The 21807-nt window shown below is 44.9% G+C and overlaps 2 protein-coding genes across 2 annotated transcripts; one reads left to right on the plus strand and one right to left on the minus strand.

Moving 5' to 3' along the window:
• Nucleotides 1-1150: 1150 nt before the first annotated feature.
• On the plus strand, nt 1151-3604 carry LOC103182950 (gamma-crystallin S-like). The gene is made up of 3 exons (XM_042336230.1): nt 1151-1159; nt 2512-2758; nt 3336-3604. The coding sequence occupies exons 1-3, from the start codon at nt 1151-1153 to the stop codon at nt 3602-3604; spliced, it is 525 nt and encodes a 174-aa protein (XP_042192164.1).
• On the minus strand, nt 2348-18166 carry lcmt2 (leucine carboxyl methyltransferase 2). Its single transcript, XM_007900093.2, has 14 exons — nt 18088-18166; nt 17347-17471; nt 16714-16795; nt 15261-15450; nt 14006-14162; nt 13084-13273; nt 11735-11842; nt 9888-9978; nt 8793-9053; nt 7943-8167; nt 6429-6526; nt 5953-6140; nt 5012-5147; nt 2348-4908 (listed from the first exon to the last, which is right to left on the minus strand). Exons 1-14 carry the CDS (start codon nt 18157-18159, stop codon nt 4750-4752), a joined length of 2082 nt encoding a protein of 693 aa, XP_007898284.2. The 5' UTR covers nt 18160-18166; the 3' UTR covers nt 2348-4749.
• Between the last annotated feature and the right edge of the window lie 3641 nt (nt 18167-21807).

Raw genomic sequence — 21807 nt, forward strand, 5'->3', positions numbered from 1 at the left:
GTACCAAGGCTCAAATGTGATCCAGACATTAGAGGTCTCACTGCTGGCTACAATGATTTTAAGCAGCAAAACCTGGAGTCCTGTTGGTTGACTCCACAACATAAAAAACCTCCAATTCAACTAATTTGACAATCTTAAATCACAATGAAATTATTAATCTTTGTTATTTCCAGTCTATTTTCAACCACATTTTCCTCCATTTTTCTGAACACATGTATTCTTCCTATGCATCTGACCCGTCACCCTAATGCACACGGGAATGACATTGTGAAGACCTCCACCTACTGGCAAAGGAAAAACAACCTATATAAAAAAACATACAGTACTTCTTATGAGGTTCCCATGGGCTGTCAAGAGGTAATTAGTAGATAAACCAGGGGATATGGGCATCAGGCCATTCATCACAGTTAATGAAGGGCATTGGCAGATACATAAGAATAATCTTTGCATTTGATATAGAGGTCTCAAAGCGCTTCATAGAATATACTGTAAAGTGAATTGACTGTATACTTTGTGGGTGAAACATGGCAGCCACTTGCACACAGCAGTGTCCCACAAACAGTCGTGGATTGAAATGACCAAATTATTATTTTTTGAAGTAGACCTGAGATCAAATTACAAAATGTTACAAAAGGATTCGCTATGGTGGACATATATAGACTGTATTCTCTTGTTGATGATTCCAAAATAAATAAGATAGCCAATAACAGATCTAAAAGAGAGTTTAGGAGGAACTTCTATTAACAACCAATTCTGATCATTTTCCAAAGTCAGTAACTGATGCACACCTGTTGTTGAGTTTTATTTCGGTTCAGCAACTTCATTAAAACAAATCATTCCAATTATTCTCATTCCTGATTGTCTGCGTGCTTTTATTGAATTTAGTCAGCAAAGCGGGTAAATTAATCCACAACAATAATCCAACTGGCATAACAAACAATTAAGAGGAACTCACGCTCTAGTTACTTTATTATCCTATCAGTTTTTCTAGAAAACTTGCCTGGATTTGAAATTACTGACTCGATATTTTTATCTCATTTTCATGACAAAGGGTTTCGGTCCAGTAAATCCAGCAGAGTATAAAAGCGGTGTTCACGTTTCTCTTTAAAGCAATTGTTTTCAAAAGGGCTCCAAAGATTAAGAAACAAAAATGGGGAAAGTAAGTATGACTCGAAGTAGATCTATGTTTCAGTCTAAGTTGTTTTTACAGGAGACTGTGGAAAGTTAAGTTAGTCCTTTGTAAGTAAGTACCAGTTATATCTGACAAGCCACATACAATGGATTTTGTCAGTTATCAGCTTTGCCATGAGCACAGAGGACTGCACGCTGCCTGCTATCTTGTCACATTATAGCATGTACTGTTTCTGTTGGCAGAGAATGTAAAATTGTAGTGAAACTGATGGCGTACTATTTTGTCTCGTTTTTTTTAAGGAGTAGGGTGAACGATGGCTGACCAACACTCAATGGAGTGCAAGTATTGGGGGGAGGGCAGGATAAGAGTCAGAGAAGGAAATAAGGCTCCCCAAAAGAATCTAGTTAAATGCACAAGAATGCCACAAGGACTAGGATGTTCCAAGCTCAATCCTTGGGACGGGCTGAGTTAGCTGATCTAAGCCAGGCAGATGTAGGTCAGTGGGAGGAAGGACAATACAGAATGTCTAAGGATGGTGGGAGGAGTGAAATAAAATCAGGTTTCTGTTTGTGGATCCTGCTGGAAACTATATGCGTGGATAGTGTATGAGGGTGGATACGAACCAGGTGTGGCTTCCAACATTCACTGTCTTACCACACACATGAACAGCCTCTTGGGTGAGGTCATCGAGAATAACCCTCTGCCTTTTGGGAGAGAATCTTTTAAATCTAACAATCTGTGAAGCAGGAAAATAACAGGAATCTCCTCCTTCCTTACACAATGCCATGCATATTTTCCTCGTCAAAGAATTAGAAACATTTCCTATCGATGCTTCATCAAAAGCATTCACAGAAGGGATGTTTTATTTAGGTTTGAAATGATTCTGCTTCACAATATATGGTGAAGGTTTTGCATTGTAAACCTCATTGGATATTAGCACACCAATGAACACACCGACAAAGAAACAATTGTACCCTTTCCAAGTGTGGAAAGCTCCACGGTGAAGAATTTCAAGAAACTGAAAGATATTAACTTTGTCAATTTCTAATTAATTAGTAAACTTATCGAACAGGCTCCTTAACGAGACCGTCAAAGCTTGTTTCAAGAACAAATTACATAGATTTCCGCTAGAAAATAATATCTCAGGATACAGTATATAATTTGGGTCACGACATGTCAAGCGACTGCCAGGATGATGGAAGACGAACTAGATGGACCTTGGTGTTTCTTTCGCCGAGCAAATTCTTATGTTGTTATGTTATATATTCTTCCAAAAGGGTGGAAATAATAAGATGAGTTTACAGTAATATTCAAACTTCAAAATCTGAAAGGTTTGACATTGACAAATATCCTGTGAATAATTTCACCTTTAACTGCAGATCACTTTGTACGAAGAAAGGAATTTTCTGGGCCGTCGCTATGAATGTGACAGCAATTGCCCAGATTTCCACACTTCACTTGCCCGCTGCAATTCCAGCAAAGTTGAGAGCGGGGCCTGGGCATTGTATGAGAAGCCCAACTTTGCAGGTTACGTGTACATCCTCACGAAGGGCGAATACGCTGACTACAGGCGCTGGATGGGATTTAATGACCACGTTGCTTCGTGTCGCTTGATCAATCAGGTAAGTTCCTCAATGTTCTTTTTGGGTGTATTTCAAATAACCTGCTAAATATATCCAGAGTGGCAATAGCATTGAAGCTACAATCCGCAACTGGATCTCCCAGCCTCATCCGACGCACAGTACATATTGTATTAAATCACCAGGAGATGCAATTTAGCAAAACACAATTAACCACAAAAACTACAGCACAGAAGTAGGTCAATCAATCTAAAATGCCTCTGCTACCATTACCTACTTTATTGGAGCCAAATACAGTACTCTGATCCGAATTTTTTTTTACTGTTCACCCATTCTCGTTAAGTTTCAACACGTTTTATTCAAATTGCTGTATTACAAACGTACCTTCACATCTGTAAAAGTACAACACACTGTCTAACCAGTGCTGTACTCACTCGCATAAGTAAAACTGGCTTCATTTAGCTTGAACTTCTTCCATTTATGCATAAAGCAGGTTTGAATGTTCATCATGATCAGCAGATGAGTGGTTTAGTATTGCACTGACAGGCCCTGCCTTTAACAATCTGATTGCTCGTTCTGTCGATTCCAGCTCTGACACAAACCACTTTGTGTCTTGTAGGTAGATTCAGCAAGTTACAAGATACAAATCGTTAACAAGGGTGAATATGAAAGTCAAACAATTGAGTTTACAGAGGACTGTCCATCCGTCTTTGAACAATTCCACATTCAGCACATCGACTCCTGCAATGTCCTGGATGGTGCCTGGGTTTTCTATGAACAAGCCAATTACCGTGGAAGGCAGTACCTCCTGGAGAAGGGAGAGTACAAGAAAGCTGCAGACTGGGGAGCAACTTCTTCAACAGTGGAGTCGTTCCGTCGTATCATTGAATAGCTAAGCAAGCAGAGCTTTTCCTTTTCAACAGATCAATTTGCCTCTAAATAACGTATAAATCGCATTAATAAATTTGGTGGCAACACATGACTGGCAGTGCCTCTTATGGAAAGGGCTTACTCAAATCTAAAACTGGTTGACTGCAGCTTTTTTTCCTTTGTGAGGATACTCAAATTAGATCAACCCACTAATTTATGTTGTGACTTTTAAGCCTTAACAGTAAATGCCACGTCAGCTGTTAAGTACCTTGTTACATGGGCAAGTTAAAGGTTAACAGAGGCAAATTCTGTAAGTGCGCTGGCTTTATTCTTAAATTAAAGGTCGAACCGAAGCTGTGATCCCATTCTGAAGTCCTGTGAAATATTCTGTTCATTTACACCCTCACCCCCTTCTACATAAGAACATAAAAAATTACCAGGTGAAAGAAGACCAAGGTCCATCCAGTTTGCCTTCCATCCTGGCAGTCCCACGACACGTGTCCCAAACCTTTTCTCCTAATGGTGCTGGTTACTGCTGGGGTACACTTAATGGGCAACTACCTTCCCGTACTTCGCCAAAGATAACTTTCTGTTTTAAAGGAAGCTTCATTTTTTTTTAAACATACAGAAATTGGGAAGGAGCAATCAAACACAAAAATAGCAGCAAAATTTCCTGCCCTTTTCTTCAGTTGCTACATTTTCAATAGGCGCCATTCCTTGAGCAAATAGTTTAACCTGCTCCCAGGTCTCTGCCCATTCTGTCCTTCAGCTGCTCTCAGAATGACTCTTCCTTAGACAGTTCCTGTGGAGATGCAATGGGCTTGTAGAACAACTGAGGGCGAGGATGAGACTGTAAATTTAATTTTCCAGGAAAAAATCACACCTTCCTTCCACTGAGTGGTGCTCCCCACCAGAATGTCACTGTGCTACTTTTGCTTATTTTCTTGAGCAGAACTGTAGACGAGTATATAAACGCATTAAGAAAGTGTAACCAACGTCCATCTTCACACGTGTACACTGACCATGCCAGTCGGGTTCCTGGCCCTTCAATACACAATTGTTCACATAACAGTTCTGACAGATTCAAAGACGGCCAGAGCCAAAATGTCACCAATGAAGCCTCTGACAATGCTTAGGCTGCGCCTCAAGCCTGTTTAGGCAGTGCTTTCATCTCAGTTTAGGTAGGTGCAGGAGAATTGGCTGCTGGTTCAAATGAGTTCCAAATGAAAAGCAGTTTCCTCCTCCTCCTAATACAAGTATTTGCTGCTCCTCCGCTAACAAGACACTGCTGTGATTGTGCAACATCAGAGGCCATTTCAATGAATGCTGAAAACAGGGAAAAAATAATGACTCCTCTGATACTATTCAACAAGAGTATTGAAATTGTAGTTTTACCACATTGACACTTCTCAAAATCATAACTACTTACTGTGTCGATGTAGCAGTCAACACTCTCTCCTGTTGACAGGTTGATAAGGGTTACTGCAGGGACGGAATCAGAGTGGATCCACACACCCCCGATTAAAACAAGCTCATCCCCAACAATATGGGCAGTGTGCGAGTATCTGAAAGAGTAACCGTGAATGTTCCAGCTTTAATAAAAAAACGTTTGGCTTCCTGCTAAAATATGCTGTTTTGTTCTCCTCACAGCAGATTAATTAACAGGAAGGGATTTTTTTGATACAATCAGAGAGTTTACAGCAGTGAGGAGGCTATTCAGTCTATCATATCTATGTTGCTTGTTCCCCAACAAGTTCTATCTACACTAATCCCATTCCCCTGCATCTTTTGATTTTATTTTTCCACTCAAGTATGTTTCCCCAATTCTCTCTTAAATGCTATGATGGTTTTAATTTGATGGAATATCACCATTTGGAAGTGAACAGTGGAAACTTTTCCAAATTAAATACAAATGTGAAAAATAGCAGCATCAGACAAGATTTGAATAGAAAATTTAAGAAACAGCAAAGCTCAGATCTGTATTATCTTTGCCTACAGATTACAAAGTTTATACCAATGCAGATCCTTAATTTTCAAAGGTAAATATTTAAAGTCAGGAGCTGCCGAATTAACCCCAGGATGTATCACAATTCATGTACAACAACAACAACATGTGTTTACACAAGATGACATCTCAGCATTTCACAAAGGCACATTTTTATCAGGGAAATTAAGAATGTTACATGGCATGCGTTGGATTTTACTTTCGTTACTTTAAATCCCTTACCCATTGCTGGCCTAATGAGGAAAGTATTAAAATGTGGGTGACTGGGGTAGCCCAGTAGGTTATTGCAGTGGCTCTCTATTTGAATCTCTCTCACAACTGATAAGTGCAAGTCTCACGTTGACAATTTTGGTGGCACTGCTTACCTTGGAACAATGGAAGAAGTGGTTTCTATTTTTTCCCAAATAAATCCGGACAAAGTTGGTCGAAGGAAGAACACAGATTGTAGAGGGATCAGGCCTGTTCCCAATCCTCCAGCAATTAGCACTCCGGTATTCCACGTACAGGCACTGTGGGAATGTCGGCCTTCTGGGATGGGTCCATCAATTGGAATCTGACAAGAAAACATTAGCTGGATGGTTAGATGGCTATTTCTTGTAGTTCTCCTATGAGAAAGGGCTAAATTCTACACATGGTCCATTCCCAGTTTGTTTCTGGCTTGTCTAAAACAGAATGTCCTTGATTCTTATAATATTTTTTGCCTTGAAAGGGAGGTGAGACCAGGTATGATTGAGGTATATAAAGTATGTAAGCATTTCACACCAATATAATTTTTAAATCAGCAAATGGGATTTACTCCAGTGAACCAAAGAAAGTTTCACAGATCAGTGATTTCACTTACATCGGTCCAGCTGTAATCCTCCAGGTTAAGGAAACAGCAATCACCCAGAACCAGCTCAGTGGGAGAACGGCCACCATAAACAAACAGATACCGCTGACCTTAAAAACATAAGATTAAAGGTACTGTTGACAACAGGAAAAATTAGTATAGCAACTCTAGACTCTGAATGGAGCTTAAGGAGGTATTTTCTATTAAATCCACTGATGATTGGTACAAATACAGCCCTTAGGCCACAAGCCTTATTGACCAGAACAACAACAAACAACAAAATTACATTTGTGTAGCGCCTTTCATGTCAGGAGGACGTCCCAGGGCACTGGACAATCAGTGTTTCGGACCCGAGCCGAGGGTCAGGATTGGGGAGAGTGGACGGCATGGAGGGGAAGGAGGGTGACCAAAGGCATGGTCGAAGAGGAAGGCCTTGAGACGGGTTGTGAAGGAGCTAAGGGGGTGGGCGAGGCAGAAGGACTGTGGAATGGAATTCCAGAGGGTGGGGGCAGAGCGGCTGAAGGCTCGCCCACCAATGGTGGGGCGAGCGAGGCAGGGGTCGTGAAGCTGGCCAGACCCCGCTGAGCAGAAACAGTGGGCAGGTTGGTAGGGGTTAGGAGGTTGCAGAGGTAGGAGGGAGCAAGGCCATGGAGGCATGGTAAGGACGAGGATCTTGAAGGCAAGGACGAGGATCTTGATGGGAAGTGTGATGGGAAGTCAGTGGAGTTGGGTGAGGAAGGGGGTGATAGAAGTCTGTGTCCCAAACTGTGTCTGTAATCCCAGCCAGATGAGCGAATCAAAGGATCACAGAACTGATGGAAGCTCCATTCGGCCCATGCTGATACCTGTTTCCTACTGGCGCCTGGTATTGTAATTCCAATTCCCTCCCCTCTCCTGTATTCTTTTAGTGAAATCGGTCACTCACTCCATGACTGTTTGTGCGCCATTACGCAAATTAGTTGCTGAGTTTCACCCATCTAATAGTTACACCACTTCGCAGTATATCCTGTGAAGTGCTTTCAGACATCTTGATGACGTGAGAAGGTGCTGTTTCAAAAGGATTATTACATTATTATAATTGTTCCTGTTCAATATTTATCCAGTTTCCCTTTAAAAATTATTATGGTCTTAGGAACACGTGAATTATTTTCCCAATAAATACACTCTAAACATTACAGGCCAACATAATCACCGAGTCCAAGGACACACTGTACTCTTACATCGATCAGTTGCACCTGAGAAACAAAACATGTTCTTGCGCTCCTGCATATCAGAAAGTGTCGAGTAACGGTCTCTTTGGTGGTCCTTTAAAATACATTATTAATCTTGCACACACTCATTGATCATTGTGCAGCTGTACTTGACATGAAGTTACAGAATCAGTACATTTGTCCTTTTCCTGAGTAAAATAACTTTCCAGGTGTAATTTTTTTTTACTTAATTGCACTTCTTGAAATCTAGATGAGAAGGCAGAGGATGATGGAAACAGGTTATTTATTGATGAGGTTCAGCAGTTTTATGGCTACCTTTGTAAGTGATTTCTGTTGCCGTGTGTCTCCATCGTGGGGAAGCTCCAGAACCAAAGCATTGAACCTCCTCTACGGACAGGCTGCTGCTGGAGGTGGCATCGTTTGCTACCTTACATTTCAAGCAAAGCACGCTGGTGGCTGGCTTTAGAGGAGACCCTCGGCCACCAAAGATTAAGCAGCGTCCGTCAGAAAGGGCAGTCGTACTGTGATACATCCGCTCCGCTGAAACATTAAAACAAAACAGTTCAAGCATCTTACAGAAAGCAGTTCACAAGATTATCAGAACACATTTATTGTGAGAATCAGAAAGTCAGAAGTGAACTGGAGTTCAAATTATGTGATCCCGGCCCGGATTTGAAATTGAGGCTTGCCAAGTACTTCTGTTGACTGTATTCCAATCTTACTGTTGTTGTTGTTTTACATCTTAGAAAGCAGCTGAACTGATGACTGCTCCAGACTGGTTCACGGTCTTGACTGCTCTGTCTGTTAGCAAAGCTGCGAGGGGTTCAGTAGCTCCCATTGGAAAGAATAGGGAATTCAAAACGCGCCCACACACACAAACTGGAAATGTTGCAATAAAGCCACTCTATCTTATTAAACAAACAAGGTTGTGCACTGTCCAAAAGAGCATGCTCCCTAACTGCATTGTCAACGTTACTTCCCAACGTTACTGCATCCCATTAGTACTGGGACCTGGAGCCTCCACACATCACCAGACAGTCAGGAGTTTTGGAGCATTTCACAAAAATTACCGTTCTCTAAGAAAACTTGTATGCATTAACTGAAATTAATTTCGCAAGTACATTTCTAAGGAGATGAAATTAGTACCTTCTAAAAAAAAACATACTTAATAAAGTGGCTGATCTCTCATCTCGGGGAGAAATGCATTTCCAAACTGATGCACTTTTCACCATCAACTCAACATCTCTGAGGCGTCCATGCTGACCATCTCTCTCCCCAAATCCTCCGCTGGTAACAACTATGTGAGGAGCGATAAGTGCAGAACTGTGGGCAAACCTCTTCAGTGTTGGGCTCTTTGCATCAATCTCGCACAGAGATACCGACACCAAAAGATGGTCAGGAGCTTTCAATTTCCCCATACAGAACTCTGTAGAGAAAGCAGAGTTTTACTTAATAATAATCCTTCCTTCAATTTGATATAGCACCTTATCACATTCTCAAGCCGACTCAAAGCGTTTCACAGGATTTTTACTGTGAAGTGTAGCAACGTTCTATTCTGTCATCAATCAACGCAGCTAATTTGCACATAGCAATGTCCCACAAACAGATATAAAGTGAATAACCAATTTTATCTGGGGCAATTTTGGTCAGGACACCAGGAAAAACTTCCTTCTCTTTGAGTAATACCATAGGATTAATGATACTTGAATAGGCAGATGATATCTCAATATTTCTTATTCGAAAGACCACACTTACAATAATGCAGCACTCCCCCAGCAAAGCATTGGAGTGTCAGCCAAGGCCATGAGTTCAAAGTGCAGACATTCAATTCAAATTCAAAGTCTGAACCTTCTGACTTCTTGGAAAAAGGCAGAGTTTATCCAACTAAATTCCACAAGGATTTTCAAATAAAAATCACACCAAAGATTGTTGCAGAATTAATGTTTTGCCCATTGGCTAGCATCAATGAAAGCCTTCTTTCTCTTCACAAGTAAACTTCTGACGAGATGGATTCAGCACATTCTATAACAAAGTTAGCTCAACAAGTAACGTACAATCCTGCATATCAGAATATATGTGGTGTAACTTGCAGACATGCAGCTTGGAAGTGAAAAGACTGCATTTTTTGTGCCACATTTATATTCTCTGTTCATTTATATTTCCACATCCAGATCTTTAATAAATCTAAGTGTGATTATCTGAAAGAATATTAAAGTGGCCAATCTCTAACACCGATCGCAGTTTACTTTGCTGACCTTACCTATGGGAGGCGGTGGGAGCAACAGACACTGTTTCAGATCTCCTTTTGATGCACTGACGATTAAATAGTGAGAGCACTTCAGATGCCATTCCTTAATATAAAAAATATATATACTGTATATACAATGAATGGTGGGGGGGGTAAGTTAACATTTGTTGAACATTGAAGCTGAAGCACTATCTGAATTGATATCATACAATAAGAACACAATTGCTGAATTTTTCCCCTGGACCCAAATGCATGCACTCTCTTGGCTCTTCTCCCAACAACAGCTTGAATGAAGGTAAAATGACTCCACACATTCACACATCACTTAACAGGTTTTGGGACCAAAAGTTCACTTGGAGACAGACAGATACTTGGGAAATAAAAGAATTAAAGGATATGGAGAATGGGGATTTAAAGTCCTGACATGATCAAACAAAGTGGCAGAACGGATTTGACAGGTTAAGTGGTCTCATGCCTAAATGGCCAATATTGCCTAAATGACACTCCTTACCTCACTCCTAATACAAAAACTGCATGGATGAATGTTTCACAAAGTGTAGTAATTGAAGCACAGTTCAACAAAAAAAACAATACTTCAGATAATGTGAAATATCAGCTTCCATTACACAAACCGTTGATGCTGTATTCAGCATTGAGTACTCTGCCCAGACCCATCAATAAATCCAATTCTGCCTACTTTACCACATTAAGTAATATAGTAACTGATCTGAAGCTTGTGCTGATTAAAAATGGTACAGTTAGACACTTGACAACAGGGTGGATTCATGTTTATCTGCTTGATTTCCAAAAGAAAAATATTTTCTTGCTTTTGAGCTTACATGTCTTACTAGGTTTCTACATTTCTATCATAGTTCAAAACATTGACAAAAATATCAAATAAAATGTTACACTATAATTATAAGCGCAAGATTATAACCAGTGGAGTAAAAGGAGAGGTCCACAAGGATGTCTTCTCCCAGAGGGTTAAAAAAAAGTATGGAATGATTTGCCAGGGTTGACTGTTACAGCAGAGAAAATTGGGGGCATTTGTAAAGAAATTGGATTAGTACACGGATATAGAAGGATATTAAAGGCTACGGGGAAAGATCAGCGAATTGGGATTAGGATGGATGGTTTCTTGGAGGAACAAGCCCTGACTAAAATAATGGACCAAATGGCCTCCCTCCTGTGTCGTACTTTTCTATGGTTCTTGTTTACAAGAACATTTGTATTTGTTATTTACATTTGTTTTGCGCCTATCACGTCAGGAGGATGCTGCAAGGCGCTGTAAACTCTTTGTGAACTGCAGCAGTACATCCGAGTTAACCCAAGAACAAACTATTCACAGTAAAGGTTTACTCCAAGAAGCAATGAGAATTAAAGGTCCATTTCCTTCTTGGATGCGTTCCCAGGAAGTAAGGACCTTCATGGTTTTTACTTTTTAAAAACACACTCAATCTGTAATTTGGGGGGGGGATAAAAAAGCACCAAATAGCAGATTAATCATTTGATGTAGCAATATGGAGAGCAAGCAATTAAATAAATGGGTAATTTCATTCAGAAGTAAAAAAGGAAAATGATAATACTCTCATGAGAAAATGCCATGGGCTGCCACATTGGATTTATTCTAGGAACACGCATATTTTTGACCGAGTAGGAAAAGGGCAATGCTAACATTCTGCACATTTATCGAGTTCCACTTTAGAATATTTTCCACTAGATATTTTTATGAACTCGATTTTTCAGGATTTATGGGATAGTTATGAGATAGTTACATTATGGCAGTTACATTTTGACAGGATCTTTCAGTGTTGAATGTTTCAAAAATGGTTAACTAACAAGAAAAAGTTAATATGCACCTCATACTCATCAAAAGGTTCCAGCTTTTCAATTCTCTGTTTCTCCTCTTCTGGAATAAGTCCAACGTAAAACTCATTCATGTCAAGGCAAGTGCATTCTTCCCAGCCCTAACAACAACAACAACATGATTACATTTGTACAGTGCCTTTCACGTCGGGAGAACGTCCCAAGGCGCTGGACAGAGTACAGCATTTCAGAGACATTTAAAATAAAAATAATTCTGCCATTAGTTAGTTATGTGTATACCTTAGTTAGGTATACACATGTGTATACATTAGTTAGGTATGTGTATACCTGCACATATAATGTATTTTAAACCACCATAACACTGCAAAAAACATATGATAGGTGTAGAAAAACAATACATTAGTATTAGCAATTCCAGCTTACAGACCATTGATAGGTGTATTTGGGTCTTCTCCACCTTCCCCGACTCCCCCCCCCCCACCAAGAAAAACCCTAAAAGGAACGTCACGTGGCAAAACTTGCACATTTTGCCTGAAAAAGAATCCTTATCGTTTTTTTAAAACATTAGAAATTTAAATGTTTTGGTGGAAAACAATACAAAGAATCAATGTGGGCTGTCCTCAATGTTTATTTAGTTACTTTCATTGCTAAGTATTTTCTTAGATACTCTGCAAACTGTATTCAAAAACTTTGATAGAAATCTGGCTACATTTTCCCTGCCCACACAAGTCAATGAAGGAAGACACCCTCAACTATCAAGTTAGAACTCAAAGGTGATTCACAAGAACTCCAGGATGATTAAAATAAATACAATTGAATGTTAATAATGAATAGCAGGTCAATAAGGATCAGAGCGATGTGGACGTAATCCCTTATCGAGGTGGGAGTGATGATCTCAGAAAGTCTGCACTGGGTTTTATCAAAATTAAATGCCAGCGCAAGACTGGGAGGCAGCCAGTGAGGGATAAGGAGACAGAACTGAAACTGCAAAGTCACAGGGACACCAAGATCATCTTTGCTGACATAATACAGCTGCTTGGCAGAGCAATCAACCACTCTGTGCTTACTCCTACCATACAGAGGCATTACTACAAACAGTGAAAGCTACCCAGAAAAAGGAGCACTGTCCATGCCTTAAAAGCAAGGTAGAGGAGAACATGGATGGCCATCAATATTTGGGGATGAGCTATCCTATGAGCAACAATTAGATACATTGGTGTGTTGGAAGAGGGCAAAACACTATTTGCCTCTCATGAAGGGAAGTATGAGTGGTGGGAATGGAACCATAATGAGGGTGACTATGCGTTGTATGGGAAGATTTGAACTCTCATCGCCGTGGATGTAAGCAGATTAAATGTAATCACCACTACCTTGAACTGACCTCACTTAAGAAGCGTTTCCGCTGAGTGTCCTTTCCTGGAAACGGAACAAGTGCGTGTAGTGTGGCGTTCAACTGTGTGAAGTGCTGCTGCATGACCTGCCCGAAGGGATCTTCTGGGCAGATCTGCTCATAGATTACAAACACTGCCGATGAAAATCGTTCCGCTGCCCAATGGATTACTGCTGAGGAGCTGAAAACAATTCAACTCAGGTCAGAAAACCCGACCTCACGAATACTTCATTTGCTGTTGCAACGTTAGTCTAAAATACATCGTAAACTCAACCGAAAGGAAGGAGAGCACTAACAAGCAAGATTTCCTTTCTCTTCACAGCGAGGCCTTTTAATTAGCGTGTAGCTCCTATGCTGTGGTTTGATGTAATATAGCAAACAAAATTATTCCTCTAAAAACCCTTGCATTTCGATATATAGCAATATAAAGAAAATAAACCCAAAACAGTACAATTCAGATGGTAAGGTCAAGATCTTCAAGGTTGTGAAGGACACATTTAGGAAGGAAACCAGGATGGATACAACCAATTACTGCTGTTGATTGCTCTCCGGGGGAAGACAAACAAAAGCTGTAATGGGTTACCAGGAAAGGTGAGCCCTGACTCAGTTAGGAAACAGCTTGATATAGCAGGAAGGTAGGCTTGATATTCATGGTTTCAATGAGCTGAAGGGCTTCAATTATCTGAACTTTTCTTGTTCTAAATCTCATCTGTTTTTTCTTTGAATCTACCAACAGGAACACTTTACAATGAACAGTCTCTCCCTATCCCAGATAACCCGGTTTTATTTACTCATAGGGCAAATTTAAGACTAAATTTGAAGTGAGGGTTTCTTTGTCAGGAAGAATGCTGTAACTTCGAGGCAGCACAGTAATAAAATGAAATCTCACATTTTAATCTTGCATTTTAATTACCTTTCAACTTGCATGTAAGTCAGTACAACTTCTGACAGCAGTAGCGTCGGGCAGCAAGGGTCCAGGCCGGCCTCCATCAGGGCATGATCCAACTTCATTACTTCAGTCAGGTCAACACCAAGTAACTTGTAATCCATGGCACTTAAACACACAGCATCTGCAGTGCATTAAGCACAAAGAATGATAAGAATGTAGGCTCTTTCAAACTTCACTTTAATTAAAAGAACCAGAATTTAAGTTCAAAAGTCAATGGTTGAACAGTCCAGTGTACACATCAGCCCTCACATTTATACGTTAAATAATGTGACATAATCAGATTTCACTGTACATGCCTTCATTCCTATATTTCTAATTTATATTTCCCTTCTCTTCTCTCTACTCCTCTCCAGAAGGCAATCACTCTTGTCGGGCTGGATTTCCGCTTGGATCCGCAGCCTTTGGCAACTTGCTGACATGTACATTCTTCATGCGACAGCCAAGACTGAGCACGGCATTAACTGACTTACATAAAAAGTTTTAGCGCTCCAAGATGCTGCCCCGAGTGAAGAGCACTATATAAATGCGAGTTATTGTTGTTGCTATCAGTCACATCACCCAACAACACATCTGCTTGTTCAGGTTTACGTTAAAAGATCCTATGACACTATTCAAAAAGAGAAGGGAGTTTCCCCTGGTTGCCTGATCAACCATCTTCCAGATAAAATTGGTAATTTACTTCATTGTTGTTGTGGGACAGTGCTGAAGCAAAATTGATTACCGCATTAGCAAACAAAATACCCAATCATTGCACTCTACTGTAAATCCAGTGAAGCGATTTGAGACAGTTCAATAACATGATAAGATGCTTTGTCAAATGCAACCATTATCATCATCACAAGCACCTCAACCTGGCCTCTACTTTGTGCATTTCCAACAGTGGTTATTGGATACAATCAGGAGGCAGAATCCTAGAATTATAGATATTTATGGCACAGGAGGCCATTCAACCCATCCGAGTCTGCACAGGGTCTTAGTGCATGATTTTCATTCAATCACAGTACCCTATCTTAGCCCCATACCCATTTAAACTTCTATCCTTCATATAGGTATCTACTTATAGGTATCCTTTGATATGGCTTTCGCCTCCCATTCCAGGTACATTAAAAATCATACTATCCCATCTAAGCTAACCAAGCACACAGCAAAGCTCAAACCTCTCTGAGCCAGAGCACACTAGGCAGTGCATTTACCTACCGGTACTGATAACCCATCATACCATTCTGTGCTGGTTTCAGCTCATCAATATAGCCGAGGAGCTGCACAAGTTCTTGGCTGTTTTTAATCAGCGCAGCTTTCCGCTGAACAACATCTGGAAAATCCACCTCATACATGACCACGTTTTCTAGCTCTCCGCTGGCCTTTAGTCGGAAATATGAGGAATCAAATCCAGCTCCAAGAGACAAGATCTGTAGCAAAGTGAACAAAAGCAGAATACTGCAACCTTGAGTCTAACCAATACTCATACTGCAGTCCTGTAACTCAGTGGTTAGAGTGGTTACTTGCCTAGCAAGCGAGAGACCTGGGTTTAATTCCCACAGGACAAAACAATGGGCAAGTTTCTTTACTCCACAACCCTCTGTTTACGTAACAGCAAATAGGAACCCAATTATTAGTCGACTGGCGGATCACTTTTCCGGGGGTAATAACTCCTTAAAAAAAAGTCACTCAATCCAGGACTGTTTATGGGACGCTGCTGTGTACAATTGGCTGCTGTGTTTCGTTGAGACGTCTCGAAGACTGATAAGGCGCTATATCAAACGCGAAGATTATTATTATTATTAATAACAAACCCCAGTGCACACATCCTATGTATTAATATCTCTCCAACGTTTCTCCCAGTGTCCTGTAAGTCAGTTAATGACGTGCTCAGTCTTGGCAATCGCATGAAGAATGTACATGTCAGCAAGTTGCCAAAGACTGCGGATCCAAGCGGAAATCCAGTAAGATTGCAGATTTCTACAGGTTTTAAATGACTTAATTCCAAAGTGTGACACTTTTCATAAAGCAACAACACTTTATAGCAAAGGGGAAGGGGGTCATTCACCCAATAGCTGTTTACGGGATATTGCTATGTACAAATTGCCTGCTGCGTTTCACCTACAAAATACACAGTCCACCAACTTTACATTATACCCTGTGAAGCACTGTGAGACACAGCGATAACATATTGATAAGCCGCTGTATCAAATGTAATGATTCTTATTATTATTATTTATTCCCAGAACACATTATAAAGTTTAATCCTGATCTATGTACATTTCCACACAGTCCAGTTATGTGTAGCTATAACATCACAGAATACACATTACTCAGGGTGATTACGTTTCTGGAATCACAGCCGTTGAAAGTCAATTTAATTCCATTCTACCAGCTTGAAAATGGGCAGATAAAAATAAGACCATGTTCTATTACAGGCTGCCATTCTCTCTCACAATGAACAAGTGGCAAGATTACAGGTTTGGGCCTATGATTCTAGCCAGTATGATTTGACAGAGCTGGTAGGTGCATCTTCACAAGGAAACAAGCCACAGTATAATCTGCCTGGGGCTGTGTCTCATTCCTCCCGAGCCTAGCTACACATCCAGGTGAATTCCAGGGAGACTAGGTTGTCTGCCTTCCCCCCTCAGCCAAGGAGGTACGTGGTAGGGAGTGAATCCCAACACACTCACCTGTCTCCTGGAGTGGCTCACCGTCTTTTTCAAAAAGCAGCGCAGAACATAATCCACAGCTTTCGCCCTCACATAGTAACCACTATCAAAGAAAAATATTCACGGTAAGATTGCAGATTTCTACAGGTTTTAAATGACTTCATTCCAAAGTGTGACACTTTTCATAAAGCAACAACACTTTATAGCAAAGGGGAAGGGGGTTAGCACTGCACAGTGGTGTAGTGATTAGGAACGAAAAACAACCCTGACTAATTTTCCATCTCTCTGGGTGGGGAATTAAGTCTAATTGTCGCACCCCAATGTCTGCCCGAGGTGAGGTCAGCTCATTTAGCAACAGGTTCGGGTTTGAAAGTGGAGAACTTCCAGGTTTGTATGGCTCATTCTCACTGAGTAGATGCTTTAGCAACGAAGCTGAGTGGGAAGAACTGAATCTTCCACCTCATAGAAATACGGTCTTCAAGCAAACACACAATGCAGTAATGTCTGTTGGATCAACACTCATTAACACATTGTTATTTGGAGAAAGACAGTGTACATCTCTTCTCCCACCCCAGCAGTGGAGGAAATTCTAGGTTAAGGTGCGATATGCATCAAAATGTACAATTGCTTCTCAAAACTCAAATAGCTACATACCGATTTATCAGTGGAGCCCTCCTGGTAGTTTTATTCACAAATCTTTTCAGGAAATCATCACTAAAGTAGCCCAAACTGGCCATTGAGCATTTACTGACAATACTGTTGTCATTTGTGCCCTGGACCTGCACAGGTAATAAAACAATATGAGCATTAAACAGGTCTCAGTTATAGCGCTATACAGTCTAAAGGCATTAAGTACACTTGGTGGTGGTAGGGGGGTGGTGGTAGGGGGGTGGTGGTGGGGGAGTGGTGGGGGGGGGGGGGGAGGGGGAGTTCAGCATAACCGGATACGAAACATTGTACAATGCATTACTGTCACATGAACCGAATTTGTTATTGGGCTTTCCACGGTTTAACGTTGCCGAGTTTTGCCCTTCTCCGATCACCTCCAAATGCACAGTTACTACACTTCACAGCGGTATCCCGTGAAGCGCTTTCAGGGGACAACTCGACGATACGACACTACTACTACTACTACTACTACAACTGCTGCTGCTGATAGTAGTAATCTTTGCATTTGATGTCGGGCCTTAAGGCGTCTCCGAGGCGCTTCGCGGAAAAGTGCTGTAAGGTGTAGTGACTGTGTATTTTGTGGGTGAAAAATCTCAATTCTCTTGACCCACTCATTATATATGAACATATACAGTATTTAGATATATATATATATATCCGTATATGTACATATACCCTCTCTCTCTCTCTCTGCACCAGTGAAGGTGAGGCCAGTCGGTCACTCACGGCTGTGTCCCTCCCGGTTTGGCCTTTGCTCCTGTTGCCTTTCTCCGCCATTTTCGCGTCCCTCCGGGTCATGGCGGCGACCTGCACATCTGCGCATGCGCTGCTCCGCCGCCCGCCGCCGCCGCTTCTGCGCATGCGCTGCTCCGCCGCCCGCCGCCGCCGCTTCTGCGCATGTCCCTGGAGCCCACCACCGCTTATTAGAGGTGCGCACCTGTAAATCACCAGCACTCACTCACTCACTGCACCCAGGACCGAGGGGGGGGTATCAGCCTCTCTGTGGCTACAAGTCCAAGGCATTGGGGGCTTTTGATCATCAGCAATAAGACCCTCTTCCTCCTCTCATTTGGCACCGCGCCTTTCACCTCTCAAAGCACTTCGCAGGAATCTTGCTCTCCAGTGTAGTGACTGTCACTGCAGGGTTTGCAGCAGTGCGGAGTGGGGTGGCTGGTGGCGATGGGGCATTGGTGGTGCCGCAGTGCGGGCTGGGGGAATGGATTACTCCGTGGCTGGGGCTGCCTCCTTGAGGGTCCTACCACAGCCAACCCCACCCGCCTCACCACCTCCACCCGCCCCACCCGCCCCACCCGCCTCGCCACCTCTCACCCTCCCCACCCGCCCCACCGCCTCTCACCCCACCCGCCTCGCCGCCTCTCACCCTCCCCGCCTCGCCGCCTCTCACCTTCCCCGCCTCACCACCTCCACCCGCCCCACCCGCCTCGCCATCTCTCACCCTCCCCGCCTCGCCACCTCTCACCCTCCCCACCCCCCCACCGCCTCTCACCCCACCCGCCTCGCCGCCTCCTCTCACCCTCCCCGCCTCGCCACCTCCACCCGCCCCACCCGCCTCGCCGCCTCTCACCTTCCCCGCCTCACCACCTCCCCCCCCCCCACCCGCCTCGCCATCTCTCACCCTCCCCGCCTCGCCACCTCTCACCCTCCCCACCCGCCCCACCGCCTCTCACCCCACCCGCCTCGCCGCCTCTCACCCTCCCCGCCTCGCCACCTCCCCCCCCCACCCCCTCGCCGCCTCTCACCCTCCCCGCCTCGCCGCCTCTCACCCTCCCCGCCTCGCCACCTCCACCCGCCCCACCCGCCTCGCCGCCTCTCACCCCCCCGCCTCGCCGCCTCTCACCCTCCCCGCCTCGCCACCTCCACCCGCCCCACCCGCCTCGCCACCTCTCACCCTCCCCGCCTCGCCGCCTCTCACCCTCCCCGCCTCGCCGCCTCTCACCCTCCCCGCCTCGCCGCCTCTCACCCCCCCGCCTCGCCGCCTCTCACCCTCGCCGCCTCGCCACCTCTCACCCCACCCGCCTCGCCACCTCTCACCCTCCCGCCTCGCCGCCTCTCACCCTCCCCGCCTCGCCACCTCCACCCTCCCCACCCGCCCCACCGCCTCTCACCCCACCCGCCTCGCCGCCTCTCACCCTCGCCGCCTCTCACCCTCCCCACCTCGCCACCTCCACCCGCCCCACCCGCCTCGCCACCTCTCACCCTCCCCGCCTCGCCGCCTCTCACCCTCCCCGCCTCGCCGCCTCTCACCCTCCCCGCCTCGCCACCTCCACCCGCCCCACCCGCCTCGCCACCTCTCACCCTCCCCGCCTCGCCGCCTCTCACCCTCCCCGCCTCGCCACCTCCACCCGCCCCACCCGCCTCGCCATCTCTCACCCTCCCTGCCTCGCCTCCTCTCAACATCCCCGCCTCGCCGCCTCTCACCCTCGCCGCCTCGCCACCTCTCACCCCACCTCGCCGCCTCTCACCCTCGCCGCCTCTCACCCTCCCCGCCTCGCCGCCTCTCACCCTCCCCCGCCCTCGTCGCCTCGCCGCCTCTCACCCTCCCCGCCTCGCCGCCTCTCACCCTCCCCGCCTCGCCGCCTCTCACCCTCCCCGCCTCGCCGCCTCTCACCCTCCCCGCCTCGCCGCCTCTCACCCTCCCGCCTCGCCACCTCCACCCCCCCCCGCCTCGCCACCTCTCACCCTCCCCGCCTCGCCGCCTCTCACCCTCCCCGCCTCGCCACCTCCACCCGCCCCACCCGCCTCGCCATCTCTCACCCTCCCTGCCTCGCCTCCTCTCAACATCCCCACCTCGCCGCCTCTCACCCTCGCCGCCTCGCCACCTCTCACCCCACCTCGCCGCCTCTCACCCTCGCCGCCTCTCACCCTCCCCGCCTCGCCGCCTCTCACCCTCCCCGCCTCGCCCCCTCTCACCCTCGCCGCCTCTCACCCTCCCCGCCTCGCCGCCTCTCACCCTCCCAGCCTCGCCACCTCTCACCCAAGCTCACAACCACAGCTGGAAGCAACTGCTTTTTTAAGTGATCAGATCACCAGTGCATATGCAATTGACAACTGCATCATATGCTTGAAAAGACACCATACATACACCTAAAGGCCTATTACCTCGTCACTGGTGACTGCTTCTCTACAGGAACGTGGCAGCCAATTTACACGCAGTAATGACCCACAACCGCTCATGAAATGAAGGACTGATTTTATTTGGAAAATTGATGACCATGACACTTGGAGAAACTCCCATCTCTCCTCGAATAGTGCCATGGGCTCTTTTAAATTTCCACCTGAACAGACAGGTGGGATCTCAGTCTAACATCTGATCTCAGTTTAACGCATTCATAACATCCAGGCTTGACTATGCAAATTCATTGCTTGTCTGCCTCCCCAACTCCTCCCTCCATAGGCTGCAGGTCATCCAGAACTTTGCAGCCCGTGTCCTTTCCCGCACCAGGCTCCGTGATCTTATCACCACCATCCTCGCCGGACTCCACTGGCTTCCCATCACACAGAGGATACAGCTCAAGATCCTGGTCCTTAACTTCAAAGCCCTCCATTGCCCTGCTCCCCCCTACCTCTGCGACCTCATAACCCCCTACCAACCCGCCCGCTCCCTCCGCTCAGCGAGCTCCGGCCTGCTTCATGTCCTCCGCCTTGCCGCCCCACCATTGGCACACGGGCCTTCAGCCACTCTGCCCCCACCCTCTGGATCTCCATCCCGCAGACCCCCGCCTCACCCCTTCCTTGCCTCCTTCAAGACCCATCTCAAGACCCTCCTCTTTGACCGTGCTTTCGATCACCCTGCTTCCCCCCTGCGCTCCACCCTCCCCAATCCCGACCCCCATCTTGGGTCCAAAACTCTGACTGTCCAGCACCTTGGGAAGTCCTCTCCCGATGTGAAAGGCTATACAAATGTAATTTTGTTGTTGTTGATCTGAAGGAAGCCATCATCAACAATCAGCATCCCCCAAGCACATTATTCAAGCGTCAGCCTAGAATGTAGTATCAAAGTCCCAACATGGGCTCGAACCCATAACCGATGAGGCAGGTTGACACCAATAAATTCCAAGTGGAGTATCCAAACATATTTATCTCACGCACTTGACACACAGATGCAGTTGCAGGTGAATATTGCAAAGTGACGCTTGATGCTGCCATTTGTTTGAGCATGCATGTATGAATGCATGCATGTGCATATGTATATAGGCATGCATGCATGCAAACAAGTTAGAAAGCACTGCTGAAGGTGCAATCACAGATGCACTAAATCTTGCTTTGCCACTTTGGAATCTATTAAGAATATCCTGCTCTTCTTCCTCTGACCACTTGGTGAAGCACTTGGGCCACAAGTGGCACATCTGGAAACAGTTACAGCTTTGCGTCAGCTCACCCAAAGGAGATTTCAACAACCACCCCCATCGCTCCCCCCCACATTGA

This window comes from Callorhinchus milii, unplaced genomic scaffold (genome assembly GCF_018977255.1).
Source record: "Callorhinchus milii isolate IMCB2004 unplaced genomic scaffold, IMCB_Cmil_1.0 Scaffold6, whole genome shotgun sequence".
Classification (NCBI taxonomy): domain Eukaryota; kingdom Metazoa; phylum Chordata; class Chondrichthyes; order Chimaeriformes; family Callorhinchidae; genus Callorhinchus; species Callorhinchus milii.